General features: G+C 52.9%; 1 protein-coding gene and 1 pseudogene across 1 annotated transcript; one reads left to right on the top strand and one right to left on the bottom strand.

Annotated features, from left to right (window-relative positions):
* Positions 1-323: 323 nt before the first annotated feature.
* On the bottom strand, positions 324-2,185 carry LOC138078819 (transformer-2 protein homolog alpha pseudogene; annotated as a pseudogene).
* A 379-nt stretch (positions 2,186-2,564) lies between these two features.
* On the top strand, positions 2,565-14,600 carry PNPLA5 (patatin like phospholipase domain containing 5). The gene is made up of 10 exons (XM_068971555.1): positions 2,565-2,676; positions 2,939-3,181; positions 3,754-3,986; positions 6,044-6,109; positions 6,378-6,587; positions 7,854-7,914; positions 9,034-9,207; positions 11,029-11,161; positions 13,844-13,960; positions 14,516-14,600. Exons 1-10 carry the CDS (start codon positions 2,565-2,567, stop codon positions 14,598-14,600), a joined length of 1,434 nt encoding a protein of 477 aa, XP_068827656.1.
* Positions 14,601-23,655: the final 9,055 nt, after the last annotated feature.

Below are 23,655 nucleotides of genomic sequence, written 5' to 3'. Positions count from 1 at the left end.
ATTCCTTTCCTCATTTGATTTGCCAGGAGTTAATTTTCTGTAAAAGCAAAAAAAAAAAAAAAAAAAACTTTTACAAACTGTAACTCTGACGGTTCCTTTTTCACTCAAGATGTTTACTACTCAAAATGACAACAATTACATCTTTAAGAATATAATAAAAGGGGTGGAAAGCAGCAATACAATCGACAAAGTGCAGATGTTAAATAAAGATTTTTAAAGGGTTCTTTTTAAGGAGTAGGGAGGATTAGAAGCTTGGGGAAATCCAGAATTTGGAAAAAAAAAAAAGGAAAGAAAGATGTCCTCAACTGTGACCACTCTGTTTATCAATAGCATCTTGGGCTGTAGGACGGAGCGCTTGACCATGATCTGTATCGACTACAGTAAGGAGAAGGGATCTTCTGTGCCGGTGATCACAGTCTTCATATCTGTCCTGCCCACGGTCACACCCTCCAGCAGAGTAAGAAGCTCGGTTCCGCCTCCACCACTGCAAGGCGGGCTGGCAGTGTATATATATGCCTGGTGTAGGGGTGTGGGCCCTCTGGGGGACAGAACAATCCACACGAACTCTCCTACCATCCAGTTCCCATCCATTTGCCCTTTCCTTAGCCTCCTTTGAGTCATCTACTCTCTCGAAATAAATGAAAGCATATCCTCGGGATCGTCCAGTTCGCTGGTCATGAACCACACTGCCGCCACTCAACGGGCACAGCACTGAGTGTACACGCTGAGGGGTTCGCCTTGCTGCCTGTATGTCTCCTCCGGTTAGATGTTAGAGTGACGTCGGCTCTTTCGACGCCAGGATCCTGGTGCACCTGACCTACTTTGAGATCGCTTCTCTGGCCCCAAAGTTGTTCTCCCCTACGTCATTCATGCTGGCCAGGCGCTCCCCAGAACTAAATAAGAGACACGTCGTGGCTTGAGGACCGATGGCCTAATCAACCCACTAACTGGACGGTGGGGAAGAGGAAAGGGCCAGCAACAATGGCCCCTCCACTCACGCTCTGGCCGAAAGGCGCCACCAGTGCACTATTTAAAATACACAGCAGAAACGCGTTTAGTTGTTGTTGCCATTCAGTCACTAAGTTGGGTCTGACTCTTTGTGACCCCATGGACTGCAGCACGCCAGGCTCCTCTGTCCTCTACTATCTCCCAAATTTGCTCAAACTCATGTTCATCGAGTCGGTGATGCCATCCAACCATTTCATCCTCTATCATCCCCTTCTCCTCCTGCCTTCAATCTTCCCCAGCATCAGGGTCTCTTCTAGTGAGTCAGCTCTTTGCATCAAGTGACCAAAGTACTGGAGCTTCGAGTTCAGTATCAGTCTGTCCAGTGAATATTAAGGATTGATTTCTTTTAGGATTGACTAGTTTGATCTTCTTGCAATCCAAGGAACACTCAAGAACCTTCTCCAGCACAATTCAAAAACATCAACTCTTCAACACTCAGCCTTCTTTATGGTCCAGCTCTCACATCTGTACATGACTACTGGAAAAACCATAGCTTTGACTATATGGATGCTTGTTGGCACAGTGATGTCTCTCCTATTCAGTATGTAGTCTAGGTTGGCCATAGCTTTCCTTCCAAAGAACAAGCGTCTTTTAATTTCACGGCTGCAGTCACCTCCTACAGTGATTTTTGAACCCCCCCCCCAAATAAAATCTGTCACTGTAACCACTTTTCCCCCTTCTCTTTGCCATGAAGTGATGGGACTGGATGCCATGATCTTTGTTTTTTGAATGTTGAGTTTTAAGCCAGCTTCTCCACTCTCCTCTTTCACTTGCATCAAGAGGCTCTTTAGTTCTTCGATTTCTGCCATAAGGGTGGTGACATCTGCACAAATCTGAGGTTGTTGATGTTTCTCTTCGCAATCTTGATTCCACCCTGTGATTCATCCAGTCTGGAATTTTGTATGATGTACTCTGCATACAAGTTAAATAAGCAAGGTGTTAAGATACAGACTCGATGTACTCCTTTCCCAATTTTGAACTAGTCTGTTGTTCCATGTCTGGTTCTAACTGTTGCTTCTTGACCTGCATACAGATTTCTCAGGAAGCAGGTAAGATGGTCGGATACTCCCATGTCTTTAAGAATTTTCCACAGTTTGTTGTGATCCACACAGCCAAAGGCTTTAGCATAGTCAATGAAGCAGAAGTAGATGTTTTTCTGGAATTTTCTTTCTCCCATGCACCCCAACACAGCAGCACTATTTACAACAGTCAAGAAATGGAAGCAACCTAAACGTCCATTAACAGACTGTATTTGGGGGATCAGCCACCAGAGCAGAAAGATCTCTGTAGGTCCTCATCCAAGCCTCATCCATGTCAAGTGGTAACAGACAGAGTGAGGAACGTGAGCAAAGTCCCAGGCACAGGTGGGGGGTGGGGGAGGTGGCAGAGCTTAGAACCCAGACTCCCCTTCCCAGGGCTGCCCCAGGTCCCTGATCCAGCACAGCTGCAGAATTAAGTCTGACTTGACCCCCAAGACCCGATGGATATTGTGTGTCCAGCTCCCCCAGTTCTTGGCTACCAGGTTCCCTTGCACTCTCAGTTTCCTCATCTGCGAAATGGGGGCAGGAACAGCCTTTCCGTCACGACTGCCAGAGACCCGGCAGAAGAGCTGGTCCCGTCACCCAGAAATCTGGGACTGCGCTGCGGACCGAGGGCATGCGTGTGGGGGTGCGTTAAGATGCCCACATCCCGCTGACGCTTCCAGGGCACACCTGGTGCACACCCGGGGATGGGGATGGCGGGGCGGGGCGGGGGGGGGGGGGTGGGTCTCGGCTCGAGGGGCCTCATTGGCTGGTGGCTGGTGGGTGATGCAGCCCGGGGGCGGGCGTTGGGCTCCGGCCTGAGCTTCACCTCTTGGCCACAAGTCCAACTCGGCACTCAACCGGTGAAACTTCCCGCTGGAGCACCTCCTCTCTGCCCCGTCCGCCAGCGATCCCCTACTCCCGGCCCTGTTCCAGCCGCACCCCTGAGTCTGGCCCCATTGCCACGAGCTGCTTCGAGAAGGGCAGCTGGAGCCTGTCCGCGGGCGCGGGTTTCCTGAGTCTCTACCACGTAGGGGTGATCCACTGCCTGAGGCAGCGCGCCCCGCGCCTCCTCCGCGGCGCCAGCCGCTTCTACGGCGCCTCGTCCGGGGCGCGCATCGCCGTCAGCATCGTCAGCGGCATGTCTGTCGGTGAGTCCGGGGACTGACTGCGTGGACCGGCAGCGCAGGGAGCATCGGCTTACCAGCGCGAGTCGAGGCTGATTCCGACCTGAGAGGGTGTCTCAGGGAGCCTGGCGCGGTGCCCTGAGCTCCCTACAGCCAGCCCGTTTCCACTTAATCCTTATGAGAACCCTGAGGACGTGGGACCACAGGCATCCCCATTTTCCAGAGGATAAATCTGAGGCTTAGAGCCTGGAAGACTGTTCCCAAGGTCAAGAGGCTGCACAGAGCGTTTATTTAGTAGTTATTTTAATATTTATTTGTTTGGTTGCTCCTGGCCTTAGTTGTGGCATACAGGATCTTTTAGTTGCAGTGTGTGGGATCTAGGGATCCCTGACCAGGGATGGAACCCAGGCTCCCAGCTTCGGAAGCCCAGAGTTTTAGCCACTGGACCACCAGGGAGGCCCCCTGCGCAGAGTGTTTGAAGACAGCGCTGGACACAGAAAGTCTGAGCTGGAGTCGGAGCGGGGCGACCATTCATTCCCACGGCGCCCGGGAGGGAGGGCAGGGGCTGAGGACCCCCTCCCTGCCCCGCCCTGCAGATTTTTGCTGCTCCTGCATCCTGGCCATGGTCAAGCGAGTGGAGCAGCTGAGTCTGGGCGTCTTCCAGCCCTCCTTCATGCCCGTCGAGACCGTCAGGCAGGGCCTGCAGAACTCGCTGCCCGCCGACATCCACATCCTGGCCTCCCGGCGGCTGGGCATCTCGCTGACCCACTGGCCCAACGGCGAGAACTTCATTGTCACCGACTTCGCCACCCGCGATGAGGTCATTGAGGTGAGCAGGGGGCGGGACGCGGGGCCTGGCAGCAGGTGGGTGAGCACCGTCTCCTACCCAGTGGCCTGCAGGCGCTTTCCAGAGCAGACACTTCTCTGCGGCCCTGGGGAGCGGGGCGGATCAAGCAGGAGACGGACCTCATTCTGTTTACTAAGGAGAGAGCTGAGTTGCACAGAGGGGCAGCCTCGTGAGTACGGCTTGCGAGCCTGCTGTTCAGGGGGCCCCCTCGGCTCTACGCGGAGGGATATGGCTGGGGGCCGGGGCGAAGTCAGGCCTCTTCAGTCAGGGCCCTGCCGGGTCTGCTCTTCCCGGAAGGCGGGGTACCTGTCACCCCGCTCCTTGTCCTCCAGGTGCTTTTTGATGCAGCAGAGAAACACCAGTTCCCTATCATGTGCCAGTCACCACCCCAAGTGGGGCAGCAGAACAAAAATCTTTGTCTTCCGGGGGCTCCGATTCAAACCTGTGAGGGCACAGATAGTGGCCACAAGCTCGTGTAAGGAAGTAAGAAGCAATCCAGTATCAGAAGGGGACATGACAGGGAGCCCCATGGTCAGGGAAGGGCCACGGGGAGCTCAGAGAGGTGTCGGGCACAGCTCTGCTCAGCCTTGCCACCCGGGTCCCTGCAGCAGAATCCTCTTCACCGTGGTGCCCCATCGCCCAGCACGGGGACCATCTCTGGGTGCTGACTGGTGTATGGGGTGCTGTGCTAAGTCGCTCCAGTCATGTCCAGTTCTTTGAGACCCTATGGACTGTAGCTCACCAGGCCCCTCTGTCCATGGGATTCTTCAGGCGGGAATACTGGAGTGGGTTGCCACACCCTCCTCGATGGGATTTTCCCGATCCAGGGATCAAACCTGCATCTCTACGTCTCCCACACTGGCAGGGGGAAGCCCAGTGTGTGCAAGAGCAGGGCCAGTCCTTTCCTGTGCGTTCATGTCCATGGGCTCCTGGGACTCCAGTGAGTGTCCCAGCATCCTGGCCTGGATGACACATAGTACAGGGCCTGGCAGTTAGGAGGCGCTCAGTAAACGTCAGCTGCTGTTGCTCTGATGACGAACCCATGGGAACAAAGCTCCCACCGGCACCTCTATCCTGTCAGAGGTGGGATGGGTTCTGCATCTCTCAGAAAGGGCTGGAGGGATGTTTCCAGGAGTTGAGTCCTAAGAGACGGGGTTCTATGCTCGATGAGTCTGGTAAGCTCTAGGTCAGCAGTTTTCAACAAAGGGTGATTTCCCCCCCTGGAGACATTTAGCAACACTGGAGACATTTTTGGCTGTGACAGCTCTATGTGAGTTTGTGTGTGTGTGTGTGTGTGTGTGTGTTTGCCCACACACGCATGAAGTACTGGCAGCTACAGGGTACAAGCTGGGGATGCTGTTAAACACCTTGCAATGCACAGGACAGCAGCCTCCCCCCAAGGGAGACTCCTCCAACCCCCAAACGTCACCCGTATCAGGGTCTCTGTTAAGCATCTTTCTCACTGCAGGACTTGTCAGAGCCTCTACTGGGAGGAGTAGACAGTGTTTTCCAAATGAGGAGAGAATCAGGGTTTCTTGTCAGAGGTGTCCCTCGTAGGATGACCGCTGGTCCAGGGAACACACTTCAGGAGACATACCTAGATTCTCAGTGGAGAATTCCTGGCAGCTGGATAAAGGAGAAATGGTACTTGGTGTCTATCCTTGAGGGAAAAGGCCCAGCAGCAGTCCTGAGCCAGCAAGGGGCCTAGCAGGAAGAGGAGGGCAGAGGGACTCCTGTTCAAATCCCCGCTTATGTTTCTGGTGTTTGGCTGCACTCCGCCACTTGCAGGATTTTAGTTCCCTGACCAGGGATTGAACCCTTACCTCTGCAGTGGAAGCGCTGAGCCCTAAGCACCGGACCGCAGTTCTCAAATCCCTTCTTAACTTTGAGAACGAGGCTGGGATGAGGTGATACCTCCCTCCCTGGACGCAGCTCTCCTGACGCCAGTGTGGGCTGTTCTAGGTTAGAGTCCACGCCCAGAGCAGGTTCTGAACCCCAGGAGCGTAAACAGCTGCGTTCTCTCTGGCTTGGCTTCCCAGGCCTTGGTCTGCACCATGTTTCTCCCTTTCTACTGTGGGACGATTCCGCCCACGTTCAGATGGAAGGTAAGTGCACTTCGGGGGCTCAGTGACCCAGTCCGCCCCATCCCTACCGAGAGGTGTGTGGGTGGAGGAACCAGGGCTCCTGCAGCACTCACTGGGTGTGTCAGCCCCCCCACTCTGGTCTCAGGGGTGCTCAGAGCATCCTGGGCTAGGGGTCAACCTAGTGGTTCGGGGCAGCTGGAGGTGGTCTGCCGCTGCCAGGTTCTGGGGGTGGTTTCGTGGCTGTGTGGGCGGAGAGCACCCGAGGGCAGCAAGGCCCCCTGAATTGCAGCGGTACACTAATGGCACTCTAAGCAACAACATGCCCTTCGCGGACTCGTCCTCCACCATCACCGTGTCGCCCTTCCACGGGACGGCGGACATCTGTCCCCAGAGCAGCTCGGCTAGCACACACGAGCTGAATGTCTTCAACGCCAGCTTCCAGATCTCCACCAAGAACTTCTTCCTGGGCATCAGCTCCCTCATGCCCTCCAGCCCCGAGGTAGGTCTGGCCCCCACCCCATGACCAGCCTTGAAGGTGTTAGAGGCTTGGCCATGATCTAGTGCCTGGTGAGTCAGACTCTGTGCCCGAGAGCCCTCCCTACAAGCTCGGGGCAGTTAGGACGTGTGTCCCGAGTCTCACAGTCAAGCCCTTGAACTCAGCCTGGGCTCCCGATGTGCCTTGCCTCATGCTTCCCATCGGGGCAGCACCCCAAGGCCACCTCTGCTGAACTGGGGTTTAAGCCAGGCCTCTGCGGGTACTGTTTGGGGTCAGGCTTGGTGACAAGGTACTGTGGTCATCTCCACTCCTCAGGGAAGGACACTGAGGCTCAGAGAGGGTAAGCAAACGTCTTCAAAGTCACCCAGCCTGGAAACAACAAAGCCAGACTTCAGATCCTAGTCCAAAGCCATGCTCAGTCTTAACGGCTGCCCTAGACTGTGGCCAGATTGACCCTCTGTATGGCAGCAATGCACAGAACAGAAAAAGCTGGACAAGAGACCCTCGTTTCCTGCTTTTTGCTCTCTGGGATTTCTGGGATGTGGGTGATTTGACAGCTGTTTGTCACCCTAACAAGCTCCTTCACACCAGTCACACCCCGGCCCTCCCCTAGCCCCCCACCTCTCTTGTGGTTGTGTAGTATTTTGTAATTCATGAAACTAAGTCCTCTTCATTTAAGCTGATCCTCCCTACACCCATGGAGTGGACAGAAAATCTCAGCCCGATTTTACAGCCAAGGAAGGCGAGGCTCTCAGAAAGGTGGTGGAGCCGTCGAGAGGTCACTCGCAAGCCTTCCTGGGCCTGCAGGTGACTCCCTGCTCCTGGTAGGGCTCTGACTGAGAACCTTGGCCATCTCAGGGTGGTCCTGGCCACGAATATCCAAGGGCAAAGGGACTGCCGTGTATTGATCTGTAGGGGCCCAGACATCCCTGGCCAGGCCTTGTGATCCCATTTTCCAGAGGAGGAAACTGAGGCCAGAGAAAGGAGAGTTTGGAGCAAAAGCCCCCAGCCAGGGCATCAGAGAGTGGGAGGGTGAATGAAGCTGTAGGGAGGGAGTTGCTGGAGAAGACGTGTCTCCCCGAGGTCCTGAGACTCTCCCCATCCAGTGCTGGCCAGACACCCTCGGGGTCCTCGGACCCTGCTGAGAGGGGGTTTCGGGAAGCACAGGCTGCCCTGGGGTCTGGCTGAAGATGAGTCTCTGGCCTGTGGCTACTGGCTTGAGGGGTAGGTGCAGGCTGCTGCACCTCAGCCTGACCTGTGTGTTGGCAGGTAGTGGCCGACAGCTGCAGACAAGGCTACCTGGATGCCCTGAGGTTCCTGGAGAGATGCGGTAGGTGGCGGCCCCCCATAGGAACTGGGCATCGCCCCCCCCTATTTGAGTTCTCAAGGACCTTGGCTCATTCATTCTCTTCCTCAGCATCTGCTCTGTGCCGGATGCTGGGGACCCAGGGAGAAATCGCACATGTGTCCTAGTCGCCAGCTGCCCACTGCCTGGTGCCAGGGGGACAGATCAAGAGAGAGACATCCCCCAGGGATGATGGAGGGATGCTCAGGGCCACGGGAGCCCAGCGGGGTCACCTGACCCAGTCTGGTGGGTTGGGTGGGCAAGGAGGGCTTTCTGGAGTTGGTGACTGATAAGCTGGGTTTTAACTAGTCATGGAGGCTGCAGGAATGTTGACAATGGGAAGGAAGAGGACACCCTAGGCGGGGAGAAGAGCAAGGGCAGAGGAACAGAACTGGGCACTTCGAGGGTGCACACCTCAGTGGGGCCATAGGATTGTGTGTGTGTGTGAGAGAGACGGAGCACTGGGAGGGTCAGAGAGGTCCTCTTAGCTGGAGAGCTTGGCTGTCATCCCACAGGGCCATGCTCTTCAACATGGTAGGGCTGAGACTTGAACTCAGGCCTTCTGGCTCCAGGGTCCATGACCCTGGACCCCCACTTTATGGCCCCAAAGCCTCAGCAGCAGGAGGCACTCATGGAGCACATAATAAGTGCTCAGACGTGAAAAGCTCAGATCTGGGCTCGAGCTTTGTGCGTTCATTGTATCTGACTCATTGCATCCAAACAACCATACACAGCAGGTCTTAATGTTCCCCCTGTTTTCTAGGGAGGGAAGCCACGTACGGAGCTGTTAGATCCCAGAGCTGGCGGGTGGGGACCCCAGGATCTGAGCCTTGGGCTGGGTCTTCCGGGCCTGGGCTCTGTCAACCACTAGAAAGTGCAGAGGAATCAGACGGCAGACAGAGCAGGGCCGGGGAGTTCAGGACAAAGGCATTCAGGACCAGCCAAGGGTCCACTCATCCTGTGGCCAACGGGTCCCCAGAGCTAGGTTCGAGCGTCGAGGCGTGCGGGTGGTGAGGGCAGTGTGGGGCGCTGGGTGGAGGGTCACTGTCGCTGGGAGGCTCCAGCTGTGCTGACCTGTTGAGTCCCTCCTCTCCCCCGACCCAGGACTCACCAAGGAGCCAGTGCTGTGGAGCTTTGTGTATAAGGAGCCCCCAGCCCCAGCTGATGGGACCCCAGGTGCTGCTCATGACAGAGGCCTGTCGCTCAACTGGGCAGTGCCCAACGTGCTGGTCAAGGACGTGCCCGACTTTGAGCAGCTCTCCCCAGAGCTGGAGGCTGGTACTGCCCCTCCCATCCCATCCATGCTCACCTTCCAGGTGCCCTGCACGTGGGGGGCCTGGGGCTGGGGACCCCACCTTGAAGGTGCTCGTGGTCTGCAAGAAGATAGGGCTCAGGCGTGCCACGCGTGGTGCCCACACCTCTTACACGTTGCCCCTTTCACTCCTCACCACAACCCAAGCGGACCTGAGTGTTTTTCATTGCCTATTTCGCTGATGAGGAAGCTGAAGCTCAGAGAAGGGAAGGGGCTCGCCCAGGTCTCAGGACCTACAACTGGGGGCTTCGAACCCAAGTCTGTGCCTGAGAAAGCCAGGTCTTTGCCCACTGCCCAGGGAAGGGCAGAAGGTGCCTCTCCAGGTGGAGACAGACTCATTCCACCCCCGCCCCACCGCCCGCCCCAGATACTCTGAGGGTGGTGCTGAACGGTCCCCACTGGGCAGTTGAGGAAACCATCGCACAGAGAGCTTAAGCGACCTGCCCAAGGTCACCCAGCTGCAAAGTCAGCCCTCCTGCTCGGTGACCTAAATGCCACGAAGGCCCCAACAGGAAAGGACAGGCACATGTCGTGGTCGTGGGAGTGGGAGTCTGAGCAGCATCTAAGTGAAGTGTGAACGGAGGAGTTGGCCAAACAAAAGAGGGGCCAGATGAGCATCCAGGCAGTGGGCATGGCCTGTGCAAATGTCCTGGGGTTGGTGGGGAGGGGAGGGGGCCCCTGCAGCTGAGGGAGAGGTGGGTGAGCGGAGATCAGCTTGGGGACGATTGGAGGGTGGGGCAGAAGGCCTCCAAAGCTGCAGGAGGAAAGAGACTGGGAGCCGCTGGGGCGACCCCTCACTTTCAGAGTTCACGACTGCTCTAAACTCTGGGTCCCAGTGCTGGCTGCACCCAGCTGGGAGGCGACAGGCTGAAGAGGTGGGAAGCTGGGAGCAGAGGTGATGGTGATTGAGCCCAGAAAAGGGGCAAAGGGGTGGGTGAGGAAATGAGGTGAGCCCCTCTTTCTGCCTGGGAGACCACATAGGGCACAAAGACATATGTCAGCATCCACGCTGAGTTCCTGAGGTCCAAGCTTGGGGCTCTGGAACCCCGGTGGTGTCCCTGAGGCCACAAGGGGGCACCAGAGAGCTTCTCTGGAGGCCTTTACAGCATCTCCTAATCCTAATCCTGGCCGCCTCTACTGATGGAGATACTACCTGTATCCCATTTTTCAGAGGCGGTGACCTGGTTCAGGGACAGAAAGGGACCCATCCTAGGCCACATGGCAGGTTACAGGGAGCCAGGTCCTGTGTTTTCAGGAACCTAGAGTTGAGGCAGGTGGTGTGTGCATGGCCAAGCCATAGTTTGGAGGTCAGGATTCGGGTTCTGGCTGTGTCCCAGCCAGGATGCTGGGCCCTTGCACTCTGATCAGTTAAAGGGTTGGGGGCTTAGGAAGTGGTCATGTGGTCACAGCTGCTGATGTTATGGGAAGGAGGTATGGTGGGCACAGCAGACTTTCCAGAGGGGCAGGAGGGGTGGAAGGAGTGCAGGGAGCCCGACAGGCTCCATCCTGGGCCCACCACTTCCTGGCAATGGGCTTGGGCGAGTCGCTGCTCCACTCTGAGCCTCAGTCCACTCATCTGGGAAAGGGCACACTCTGCCGTTTCAGGACTGACGAGGGAGCCTGGGCGGGGCTCCATCAGAGCAGCTGCTTCCCCTGCAGACTGGCTGGGAGTGGGGGTGTCCTCTGTGGGCCGTGGGAGGTAGAGAGGGGGCTTGGGCTATCTTCCCTAAGGGTGACCTTGAGGGGGCGGCTGGAGGGGTGAGGGGCAACCGTGGCCTCTCTCGTAGCACTGAAGAAAGCCTGCATGCGGGCCCCCAGTACCTGGGCCTCTTTTTGCCGCTCGGGGCCTGGGCGGGCGCTGACGTACCTGCTGCTGCCTTGCACGCTGCCCTTTGAGTACATCTACGCCCAGAGCAGAAGGTGAGGCATGGCCAGGGGTCCTGGGAAGGGTCTGACCCGTTGAGACTGGTGCCTGTGGCAGGAAGGGCACCGGGGCACCGGGGCCGGGGGCAGAGCAGGGCTGGTGTCCCCAAACGGCCTGACGCTGGCTGCAGGCCCTGAGGAGTCCTGGTCTCCTTTGGAAGACGGGACTGATGGGGTGGTTGGGTAACAGCTGCGGCTTTAGTCCACCGGAAACGGGGCCATGTGGCCAGCCTGGACCTTCCCGTCTCTAGGATCTCTGGTCCCCTGTTGCACCTGTCAGAGCCTCAGAGGAAACGAGTTCTTCCTGAGGGTAGCTCTAGGGGTTGGTCTGCCTCAGATTAACTGTGTGGCCCAAGCCAGGCATCTTGACCTCTCTGGGCCCCAGATTCCTTTTCTGTAAAACAAGGCCTTTCCAGAGCAGACTGGCTGTGGCTAGGCCCTTGCTAACCGTCTCACTTTGCTGGCTCATGGGTCACTTCCTGTTGTTGGCTCACTCATTCCACCAACAGTTACTGAGGGCCCGTCAAGGGTCAAGCCTTGGCTGGGGGCTGGGAGGCAGGACTGACCGAGACCCAGCCCCGACCTTCTGGGGATCACAGCCCACCGATCGTCACATATTTATCTGTGCCATCCGGCTGTGCCTGCAGATACCTAGAGAGATCGACAGCGGCTATGGATTCCTGGGAGAGGTGTACAGTGGCTGTGTGATCAGGAAAGGCTGCTTCGAGGGGATAGCTTCTGAGCTATAATCTGAAGGATGAGTAAGAGTCCACTAGGCCAAGAAGGATGGAGCAGCCTGTGCAAAGGCCCTGGGACAGAAGGCAGAGGCAGTAAAGCTCATCTGAAGAGCAGAAAGGGAGGCTAGTGTGGCTGAAGCCAAAATCTGGAGTGTGTGCAAGATGGAGCTGAGGCAGCTGGTGGGGGCTAGACACACAGGGGTCTGTGGCCAAGTGAGGGGTATGGCCTTTATCCTGATGGTTACAGGAAGGCCGTGGAGGATTTTGGCAGGAAAGTGTCATGCAGAGATCTGTATTTTTTTTGTTTTTTAATTCCCCATTCCCTGGAGAGGGTCTGTGACAGTGAGCCACTGGTCTCTGGCTCGCTCCATGCAGAGTGCATGACAGGGTCAGCCCTGCTGTCTGAACTGCTGGTGACCCAAAGCTGGGAGACAGCTTTCTGCTGATGTGGACTTTTTCTTATGCAGAGCTGTTTAGACTGCAACCACAAGTTAAAATCAAAAAAGACCAATGCAAATTCTAGCCATTTCAGTTACAAAAAGAAGATCAATGTATTGATGGAGTCGCCTGCCCAGACCGCAGGGGTCTTTTCTGTAAACTACATGCTCAACCACAGCACTGATGATTCAGTGGTAGAGCTCTCGCCTGCCACGTGGGAGGCCCGGGTCCGATCATTGGCCAAAGCAGGGTGATGTTTCAAGGCTTCTCTGGTGATTCGGTTGTAAGGAAGCCGCCTGCCAATGCAGGGAGAAGGGATTTTGATCCCTGGGTCAGGAAGATCCCCTGGAGAATGAAATGGCAACCCACTCTAGTATTCTTGCCCGAAAAATCCCATGGACAAAGGAGCCTGGTAGGATATAGTCGATGGGGTCGCAAAAGAGACACAACTTAGCAATTAAACAACAACACCCTCGAAAAACACCACGGAGCAGAACATAACTTTAAGTTTGGGGCTTCCCTGGTGGCTCAGATGGTAAAGAATTCCTGCAACGCAGGAGATGCAGGTTCGATCCCTGGGTCAGGAAGATCTCCTGGAGCAGGAAATGGCAACCTGCTCCAGTATTCTCGCCTGGAAAACCTCATGGACAGAGGAGCCTGGTGAGCTACTGTCCATGGGGTCGCAAAGAGTTAAACGAAGCTGAGAGGCTGAGCAGGCACATACTCGACATATCGGTTACAATAATAGGGGCAGGAGGTCCAGAAACAAGGGAGGGGACAGTTCAATTTGTGTTTGGCTTGTCGCGGTACACGTGGTGGGCTCTCTGAGTCTCAGAAAGCGCCGGGCCAGGCGTCCTCTCAGCTGTAGTTGGGTGATGCTCCCCTCTGCTGATCCTGTGTAGTCTAGGTGGGGAGGCCCAGGGGGCGCTGGGCAGGGGAAGGCCAGGGTCAGATGTGTTTAGGAAGCTGCTGGCAGCCTAAAGGAGCATGGATGAAGGGCATGCAGGGTGGAGGCCAGGGGCTGTTCTGGGGAGGAGGAAGAGGGACAGAAGCATGGAGGCGGGAAGGGGATGGTCCTCACTCGGTTGGTGAGAAACTGAGGCCCAGAAAGTTTCCCTGACCTGCCGAGACCACACAATGGATGAACGGGGCAGCGGGGCTACAGTGCAAGCCGGCCTGACCCCAGGGCCCTGGCCTTTCCACCCCAGGGCTTCCCCCTTGTGCCCTTTGGAGTCGATGACCCTGAAGGCCTGGTGGTCTCCGTCAAGTTCATGGCCCATGGGGATCGTTCCCTGCCCCCTGGTGCCTCTGCAGGTGCTGACGTGCTCCACAGTGCAGTCAATGCAGCTGGAGCTCCGTACCCCGCTTCCTCCTTCCCTTAGCCCTGCTGCTTTGGTGCGGGGGCCCCCAGCTCTGCGTCGGCCCCATGGGGAGGGAGGGCTTTGCCAGGCTGCATGCTCGGCTGGGCACAGACCAGGGCCACTGTTGCTGCCTCTCCCTCCAGATTGGTGGCGTGGCTGCCGGACATGCCGGCCGACTTGTGGTGGATGCAAGACTTGCTGAGGAGCTTGGCCCTCGAGGTCTATTCCAGGACGAAGGACCCGCTCCTCAGGTTGGTCAGGTGAGATGGGCCGGGGGAGGTGCCACTGGTTCCCCAGACCCTGGGCGGGCAGTTGCATCGTCCGTGTCCCCATCCACCCATTCATACACCCCTGGAGCACATGCCAGGTCTCTGCTGTGGGCCAGACCTGTGATGGCCTTGAGGCAGGAGCTGGCCGGTCACATCCATCAGTCTTGGGGGGCGGTCACCCTGCCCCCTTCATCCACAGGGATGGCCTGAGGTCACGGGGGATGAGTGGGTCTCTGCTCCTCCAGATCTCCTGCATTCCTTCCAGACGTCACCCAGGCCTGATGTGGGGTCTCCCCAACCTTCCCTCCCTCCTGGCTGGAGACTCCAGCTTTCCACTCCCCTGCCTGTTACACCCACTCGGCACCATTTGCTAAACAAGGAAGTTGGCACAGTGTTCTCAGGGAGCGGCTACCCTGGAACCTTCCTGCTGCCTCTGCTTGGCCAGGATAAGGGTTTATTGCAGAATTTGGGAGAAGAGCAACCCAGGGCTTCACCCAATCCCAGGCTCTGAAAACTCGCCTTTGCTGGCTTCTGCTTCCTCTGCAGCCTGCCTGTCACCAGCCCCCTCCAGCCTAAGGCTGCTCCTCTCGAGGACCTGGCCAAGGAGCCCAGACCCGCCCATCAGGCCTGAGGGGACCGTGCCAGCCCAGCCCAGCGACTAGCCTCCCCTGACTCCCATCGTGGCGCTTGTCCCATGCCCACATCTGCCCCCAGTCCTTGAGTCCTGACCCATCTCCTGGAGCTCAGAGCCTGACCCCTAGCCCAGGGTGGGCACCGGAACTGTCAGCCACGTGGAGGGTGGAGAGGACAGACTCTTGTCCCAGGCCACGTGGGCAGGTGGCCCCCAGGAGTGAGAAGAGCCCCCCAAGTCTCTCCGTAGCCCCTGCTCCTGGGGCTTCAGGTTCTTCTTTTCCGAGTGAGGCGCAGCCTCTTGGTACAGCCCCGGGTCATCCTCCCATCTCATCACAGGGAGGAAGGAAGCCAGGGGCTGAGACACATGTCTGGTTCTGGACTTTCCATTTGGGGGACTTGGGGCAGCGTCTCCAGAAATAAGGGCTTGGGTGTGTCATAGAGCAGCGTGCAGGGAGCTTCAGGGAAGGTAGAGAAACGGGCATACCAGATCCCTGGCTTCCCTGGGGGCTCAAAAGGTAAAGAACCCTCCTGCAATGCAAGAGACCTGGGTTTGATCCCTGGGTCAGGAAGATCCCCTGGAGAAGGAAATGGCAACCCACTCCAGGATCTTTGCCAGGAGAATTCCATGGACAGAGAGGAGCCTGGCGGGCTACATGGGGTAACACAGAGTCAGACATGACAGAGTGACTGACGCTTCCACTTGCACAGATCAGGGAACAAATGGAAATGTCGGGGCGAGGAGTGCTGCCTCTCTGACCCTTTCTGACTTTCTCTGTCATGCGCTAGCCCTCGGGGGGTAATCCCTGTGATCTGCATTAGTCTAGAAACCTTGACCTCTGACTTCCTCTGGGTCTATTCCCCAGGGAACCCCCGGCAGGAGATGGGAGGGTGGGAGGAGAGAGAGGGATTAAAATCTCAGAATCTCAGCTACGTGTGCTTCTGTTGGGGTTCCCAAAGGCCACTGGCTGCCACCACCACAGGTCTCTCCAATGTGTTCCTTAAAAAGATTTTTGATGACCAATGCCTCCAGCCTGGCCCCTCCTTCTCTTTGGCACAGAAGGTGCTGGGACACCAGACCTCCTCCAGCCTCTCTCAGAAGTTGCTCCTCTTCCCATCCTGAGAGCAGAGCCCACACCGTGCCCCTGGCCAGGCCCTTAAGAGACACTCAGCCCGAGGAGGACTGGAAAGGGTGGAGACATGGAGGCAGGTGTGAGAGAAAAAGATGCAAAGGAATAAATGTGTGAACAAGAGACATATTCATTCATTCATCTGACTTAATGAGTTATAGGCTTTGGGGACACAGCTGTGAACAAAACTTATATTCTGGTTGGGGTACGAGAACAGATGCTAAACAGGAAACAGGAAAAGGTGAAAATAAGATCATCTCCAGGAATGGCAGTTCTGTGGGGAGACAGGAGGGTGAGACTGATGGAGGTGGGGAGCAACCTGGGACCAGGTGGTCCTGGAGGGCCTCTCTGGGGAGGTGGCACGGGAGGGGAAGTCTGAGATGAGACGTGAGAGCCGGCGAAGAGTTTTGCAAGCAGGGGGAACAGCACACGCAAAGAGGGACCAGCGCTTGCAAAGGCCTTGAGTTGAGAATGAAGAGGGGGTGATGGAGTGCACTGTGGGCAGCGAGGCGGTTGTGGGGTGGGCGGAGGTTGGGGCGTGGAAGGCACTGTTTGGATTGCGCAGTCATTGGGGGGCAGTGAGAGCAGAGAAGCAAAAGGCGACTGAAGGGTGAGTAGAATCCAGGAGGATCTGGCCATGAGGGTGGGATAGAAAGGTGAGTGGCTCTCCAGCTCCCAGTCCTGCCTTTCTGAGCGCCAACCGTCTGCTGAATGTGAACTGAGCCCGAGGCAGATCCCTGCCTCAGGGAGCTCGCATTCCTCTATTGCTATTTCTGTGAAGGTAATAGGGAGTCTGACCCTCACGAGTGCCCACCACTTACAGTTTTCAAAGCCAGTTATCTCAGTTAATTCTCACAGCAACTCTAGGAGGTGAGCATTATTCTGCCCCATTTTATGGGTGAGGAAACCAAAGCGCAGAGTGGTCTTGTGTGTTGGGGTAAGTGGTAAAGCTGTAAATGCCCAAGTGTGTGCTCCAGGCAGCAGAAGGATCTCTGGAAAAATCACAGCTTCATTGTGTACCTGCTGTGCAATGCTGAGCAAGTTCTTTCCTCAATCAGTTCCTCGTTTCCTTGCCTTTAAAATGACCAGTCAGTTTCTAAAGGGCCTCCAGCTCCCACAACAGAGACAATTAATACCACCGTGCTCAGAGGGAGGAGAGATGATTCCAGGAGGGGATTGGCCACAGAGGACTAGGTGTTTAAACTGGGTCTTTATGGAGCCCTAGGTTCTAGGTTGGCAGAAAGTCACTCCAGGAGTGTCGCTGCAGGTGTGAAGACAGGTTTGGGGTGCCCCCTGGTAAGTTACAGAAACAAGGAGTCTGGCTCAGATATGTGAAGCACCTGATCCCACAGCAAACCATTGACGGAGTTAGCATTCAAGACTAGGTCAGGGGACTTCCCACACTGGTAGCCCAGTGGCTAAGACTCCAGGTTCCAATGCAGGGGCCTGGGTTCAATCCCTGGTCAAGGAACTGGGTCCCACATGCTGCAGTTAAGACCCAGGGGAGCCAAATAAATAAATAAACATATTAGCAGTAAATAATCTAAAATAAATAGGATCATTAAAAAAAGACTAGCTCAGGCTGTGGTTCCATCCTGTCTGCCCACTAGAATGCTGGGTATAAATATTGAAGCTCAGGACTTTCTTCAGAAATTCTGGTATTGAATTAGACCTGTCTATGCAGGAATGTGATTGAAGCCTGTAGTTCCTGGGCGCTACTGTCCTCAGGGGCACTCTGTGGGTGTGACCATCCGCCTGAGCCAGCACCCTGGGCTCAGAATTTCTGAAGGTCATCTGTGGCAACAGGCTGACATGTGCCATCTGTGTCTGGCATCATGGGATGCTATTGGGTGACCTCTGCCCCAGCACTAAATCTTGGCTTCGTTAGATATCCTCAGATACCTCAACCCCTCTGAACTTAGCATCCCACCCACAAGTCTGAAACTGTACACTAACTGGATATTTGGTGATGTTAAGGAGTAATCATTACTTTTTAGTTGTGTTAATGTATTGGGAATATGGTTTCAAAGAGTTCTTATCTCTTAGAGATCTATGTTTAAGTAATGGCATAACACATGAGTTGCTTCAAAATAATCTTAGTGTGGAGGAGTGGGTGAGAGTTGATGAAACCTCAGTTGGTAACAGTGGACAGTGGGTGATGGATACATAGAAATTCATTCTATTCTTTTTATTTTTGCATATGTTTGACATATCTTGCATATGTTTGCATGCTGCTGCTGCTGCTGCTAAGTCACTTCAGTCGTGTCCGACTCTGTGCAACCCCATAGACGGAAGCCCACCAGGCTCCCCCGTCCCCGGGATTCTCCAGGCAAGAACACTGGAGTGGGTTGCCATTTCCTTCTCCAATGCATGAAAGTGAAAAGTGAAAGTGAAGTCGCTCAGTCGTGTCCGACTCTTAGCGACCACATGGACTGCAGCCTACCAGGCTCCTCCGTCCATGGGATTTTCCAGGCAAGAGTACTGGAGTGGGGTGCCATTGCCTTCTCCTATGTTTGCATATTTCCCTAATAAAAGACAGCATAATCTTAAAGATTTGATAGTCCGTACAAATAGGAAAATATGCATCAAGACAGAACATAAACAAAGCAAAACCGGAGCCACTGGGTGTCGTGTCTACCCAGAGTCCCGCCTTGGGCGATCATGAGGATTTGGTGAACTGTGCGCTTTCAGCACCGCGGACAGCGACTGGCGGCCGCTCCGCAGTCTCTATGCAGCCTTGAGTATCTCAGAGAACTTCGGATCTAGGTTACTGAGAAAGAGTCTCTTCAGGACAAAAGACTATCCAGCCTCTTACCAATCCCCAGAGAAGAGGCGCTCACTACCCATGGGGAAGACCAGGACTTGGTGGACAGTTTCGGCTCATAAGAATCTTCTGTTTCCTGCTCTTTAGAGATACCTTTGTCAAAAATGAATCAATCATATATGTGTGTCTGTTTCTAGACTCCCTGTCCTGTTCCATTTATCTATATGTCTATGCTTATGCAAATCCCACACTTTTGATTTCTAGATTTAAGGTAAATAGATTTATAGTAAGTCTTGAAATCAAGTAGTGTGAGCATTCCAGCTCTGCTATTCTTTTTCAAAATAGTTTTAACTAGTCTAGTGACCTTGCTTTTTTATATAGGTTTTAGAACTGGCTTGTTAATTTCTACAAAACAGTCCATTGACACTTCTCTTGGGATTGCATAGACTCTACAGATGAATTTTGAAATATTTGAAATATTTTGAAATAATTGTATCTTAACAGTGTTGAGTCTTCTAATTGATGACCAGGATATACGTCACCATTTCTTTAAATTTTACAGATTTATCTCATCAATGTTTTGTAGCTTTTGTTATATGAATCTTGCATGTTTTCTTAGATTTATTCAGAAGCATTTAATGCTTTTTGATGATATTGCAAACAATATTTTTAAAATTTCAACTTTCAATAGTTTACTGCTGGTATTTGATTTTTGTTTGCTGGTCCTGTGTCTTATGAGCTTGCTAAACTCATTTCGGAGAAGGCAATGGCACCCCACTTCAGTACTCTTGCCTGGAAAATCTCATGGATGGAGGAGCCTGGTAGGCTGCAGTCCATGGGGTCACTAAGAGTTGGACACAACTGAGCGACTTCACTTTCACTTTTCACTTTCATGCATTGGAGAAGGAAATGGCAACCCACTCCAGTGTTCTTGCCTGGAGAATCCCAGGGACGGGGGAGCCTGGTGGGCTGCCATCTGTGGGGTCGCACAGAGTTGGACACGACTGAAGTGACTTAGCAGCAAACTCATTTATTCAGTCTGGCAGCTTTTTTGGTAGGGTCCTCAGGCTCTTCTATATTAACAGATAAAATTAAGTCAAAAGAAAAGTTTCAAGAAGTAATACAACTGTGGTAGGGAAGAATAACACCTCCCCACCCCCTCAAAAGATGTCCGTGTCTTCCCAGAACCTGTGACTATGTTATATGTCAAAGGTAATTAAGGTTGCAGATGGAATTCAGCTTGCTAATCTGCTGACCTTAAAATAGATTACCCTGGATTATTTATTGAGAAGATCTACTATAATTATAAGGGATCTTAAAAGTGGAAGAGGGAGCTAGAGGAAGAGTCAATATCAGAGTAAAATGATGTGAGAAACGGTAAACCTGCATTGTTGACTTTGAAGAGGGAGGAAGGGACCCTGAGCCCAGGAGTGCGGGTGGCCTCTAGTGGCTGGAAAAGGCAGAAAACTGGCTTCATCCTTAACCTCCAGAAAGGAATGGGGTTTTGCCAACACCTTGATTTTAGCTCAGTGACACACACATTAGACGTATGACCTACAGAACTGTAAGATAATAAATATGTGTTGTTTTAAAGCCACTGAGTTTGTGGTAATTCACTATAGCAGTGATAGAAAAAGAAGACAGCAATGAATATATATATCACCTACAGTCACCAATTGTAGCATTTGCCACATTTTCCTCTCTTTCAATGCATGTATACACATTAGTGTTACAGTTGTGTTTCATAGAACTATTTGAAAATAAGTTGCAGACAGAATTCTACACTCCCAAATACTTCAGCATCTCCCCACTAAGAAAGAAAAAAAAAATTCTCTTACATATCCCCAGTAGAGTTTTAAAGTTCATGAAATTTAAAATTAATACAATGTTGCTGATGTTTAGTCACCAGGTCATGTTTGACTTTTTTGTGACACCATGGACTGTAACCTGCCAGGCTCCTTTGTCCATGAGATTTCCTAGACAAGAATACTGGAGCGGGTTGCCATTTCCTTCCCCAGAGCATCTTCCCAACCCAGGGATCAAATTCACGTCTCCTGCACTGCAGGTGAGGGCTTCCCCAGTGGCTCAGTGGTAAAGAATCCACCTTCGATGCAAGAGACGTCAGTTCGATCCCTGGGTCAGGAGATCCCCTGGAGGAGGGCATGGCAACCCACTCCAGTATTCTTGTCTGGAGAATCCCATGGACAGAGGAGCCTGGGGGGTTACAGTCCGTGGGGTGGCAAAGAGTCGGACAGGACTAAAGTGACTGAGTATGCACACACACACTGCTGGTGGATTCTTTACTGCTGAGCCGCCAGGAAATTCTGTCACTATTATATTACAATAATACAATATTACCAGCTTATAAAGAGTCCATAGTCATATGTTGCAAATTGCCCCAAGAATGTCCTTTTCAATTATCTTTAGTCCTTTTATCTAGACTAGTTCTTTCAACTTTTCTTTTTTGTCTTTCATGACATTGACATTTTTGAAGAGTACAGGTCAGTTGTTACACAGACTGTTCCTTTCCTTTGGTTTTGTATTCTGTCCTCATTTATTAGATCCAGGATATGAATTTTTGGTGGGAAAACCATGTAAGTGATTTGGGATCTTTAATGTGGTATGGAGTCTGCATCTAAATTTATATCCACGTCTGTATTCATCTGTATTTATGCTTATATCATCATGTGACCGTCACTAAAAGGAAGACATTAATAGAATGTTTCCAATACTCTGCTGCTGCTGCTGCTAAGTCACTTCAGTCGTGTCTGACTCTGTGTGACCCCATAGATGGCAGCCCACCAGGCTCCTCCGTCTCTGGGATTCTCCAGGCAAGAACACTGGAGTGGGTTGCCATTTCCTTCTCCAATGCATGAAAGTGAAAAGTGAAAGGGAAGTCTCTCAGTCGTGTCCGACCCTTAGCAACCCCATGGACCGCAGCCTACCAGGCTCCTCTGTCCATGGGATTTTCCAAGCAGGAGTACTGGAGTGGGGTGCCATCGCCTCTGAGTTTTGTGTCTTTGCCCAGTCAGCCCCATCTGCTGCCTCAAATTAAACACTGTTCCGGCCTCTGATCATAGATTAATTTTGTTCGTCTTTGAATTGTATATGAAGAGTCATCCAACATACCACCTTTTATGTTTAGCTTCTTTTGCTCATTTTGACTGTGAAACTCACCTATATTGTTGCATACACCAATCGTCCTTTTTTTAATCACTGTGTAGTAAGAATTCCATTGTATGAATATATCACAATTTATCCAGTCTAATGTTGATGGACATTTGAGTTGTTTCTAATTCTTGTCTAACAGGTACAAAGTGTTAATTTGTTCCTAATTTCAAGCTAGCTCCTGTGATCTTTTGATCTAGCCCCATCATTTTTAACGGTTTCTTCTTCTGCCCCAAAGATATTTTAGGCTCATCTTGTACTTTCTTTGCCCAGCCCTGGAAGTGGCCTTTTCTCTGAGAAACTCTGGTTCCTTTTGGTGGGGAAGTATTTAGAAACCAAGATCTGGGCACTGGCTGTTCCTGGTTTTGCTGGAATACAGTGCTTAAAGGCCTTTTCAGCAAAGATAAGGAACAGATTTTAAAAATAAATAATAAATTCATGAAATACCTTAGATTCTAATCTAAAGGGACAGGTTTCCTCCTTGCTCTTCCATAGTGAGACCTTCATCTGAAACACCCGCTCGTTTATTTGCTCAGTTCCTCCAGCCTCTGGCTACCTGTCTTTGTGCCATTACCTAATTGTTCTTAATGATGTTTTGGTATTTGGAATCTTCTCTTGCAGTTTTGTGAAGACATCCTCAAGCCCCCTGAATCAGAGTTAATGCTCTCTTTGCACTTTTCATCCACCGTGTACACGTGGCCAATGTCCCCCTTGCCAGACTGTGAGTGTCTCAATCCTGGGGAAGAAGCAGAGAGAGAAGGTAGGTCCTATCCACCTGCATTGCTCTGGATTCTTTTTTAAGTTAATTAATTAATTAATTTGGCTATGCTGGGTCTTAGTTGTAGCTTGTGGGATCTTTGATCTTTGTGTGCCATGTGGGATCTAGTTCCCTGGCCAAGGATCGAACCTGGGTCTCCTGCATTGAGTGCAGAGTTTCAGCCACTGGACCACCAGGGAAGTCCCACAGCTCTGAATTCTTGCTGGTGTAATTATCTCTGTCCTCTCAACTACAGTACCTAGAAGTAGAGAGTATCATTCTCTTTTCACAGTCTTTTTCAGTCAGTTCTTTTCACTGAACCTGTGCAATACCACTGTTTCTTTAAAAAAAAGTCACGAATGAACATGACTTAATTAACAGATGTTTTATTGCTAAAAATTGCTAATCATCATTTGACAATGCAAGATTGTCACAAATGTTCTATTTGTAAACAGCACAGCATCTGCAAAGCACAATAAAATGAGCTTTGCCTGTGTGTGTTTCTTGAGTGAATGGATGAGGGGTTGTACTAAAACCTCTATAGAATTCAGTTGTTCTCGAATTGTAGTCTGCCTAAGAAGTAAGTACGTTTTAAACGCAGACTTGTGGAGCACTACACCAAGGGTTCTGGGTATCATGAGTTCTGGAGTGGGCCCTGGAAATCTTCAATTAACAGATTTAACCCTTTCCTGCTCTCAGGATATTGTGAGTGTGTGATTCACAGGTCTTATTCTGATCTGAAATTGTCTTGGTTATTCACAAATGTAAGTTCCAAGGGGGCTGGGCTCTTGCCAGTGTCACTGGTCTGGACTCTCAACCCGTGGCGGATACAGATCAGATCAGAGGCTCCCTAAATATTTGTTGAATGAATGATGAATGAATCTTTCGGGTCACTGCTAGTTGCAGTGTTTGTTGAGTTTGTGTTGAAGCTTTGCTGAAGGACAGAATCGCTGGAATCCCTGGGTTGGTTAACATATGCGTGATGAAAGTGATGCAGACTGCCAGCCAGGAGGAGGGCGGGGAAGGGGTCTTGGACGGCCCTCAGGGAGGGTGGGCGAGGGGTGGCTGGGGCGGGGCTCGGGCCATGACGTCATGCCCGCATTCACGCCGGCGTCGTGACGTCACAACACGGAGCGGGGGGGGGGCCCTCCCGCCGCGCCGGCTGGGGCGGGGCGCGGGCCGGGCGGCGCCGTGACGTCACGCCTGCGGAGGAGCGCCGTGACGTCACGCCTGCGGA

Source organism: Capricornis sumatraensis, chromosome 4 (assembly GCF_032405125.1).
Source record: "Capricornis sumatraensis isolate serow.1 chromosome 4, serow.2, whole genome shotgun sequence".
In the NCBI taxonomy this organism is placed as follows: Eukaryota; Metazoa; Chordata; class Mammalia; order Artiodactyla; family Bovidae; genus Capricornis; species Capricornis sumatraensis.
The sequence above is the reverse complement of the archived record's forward strand: the minus strand, read 5'-3'. Positions and strand labels throughout refer to the sequence as shown.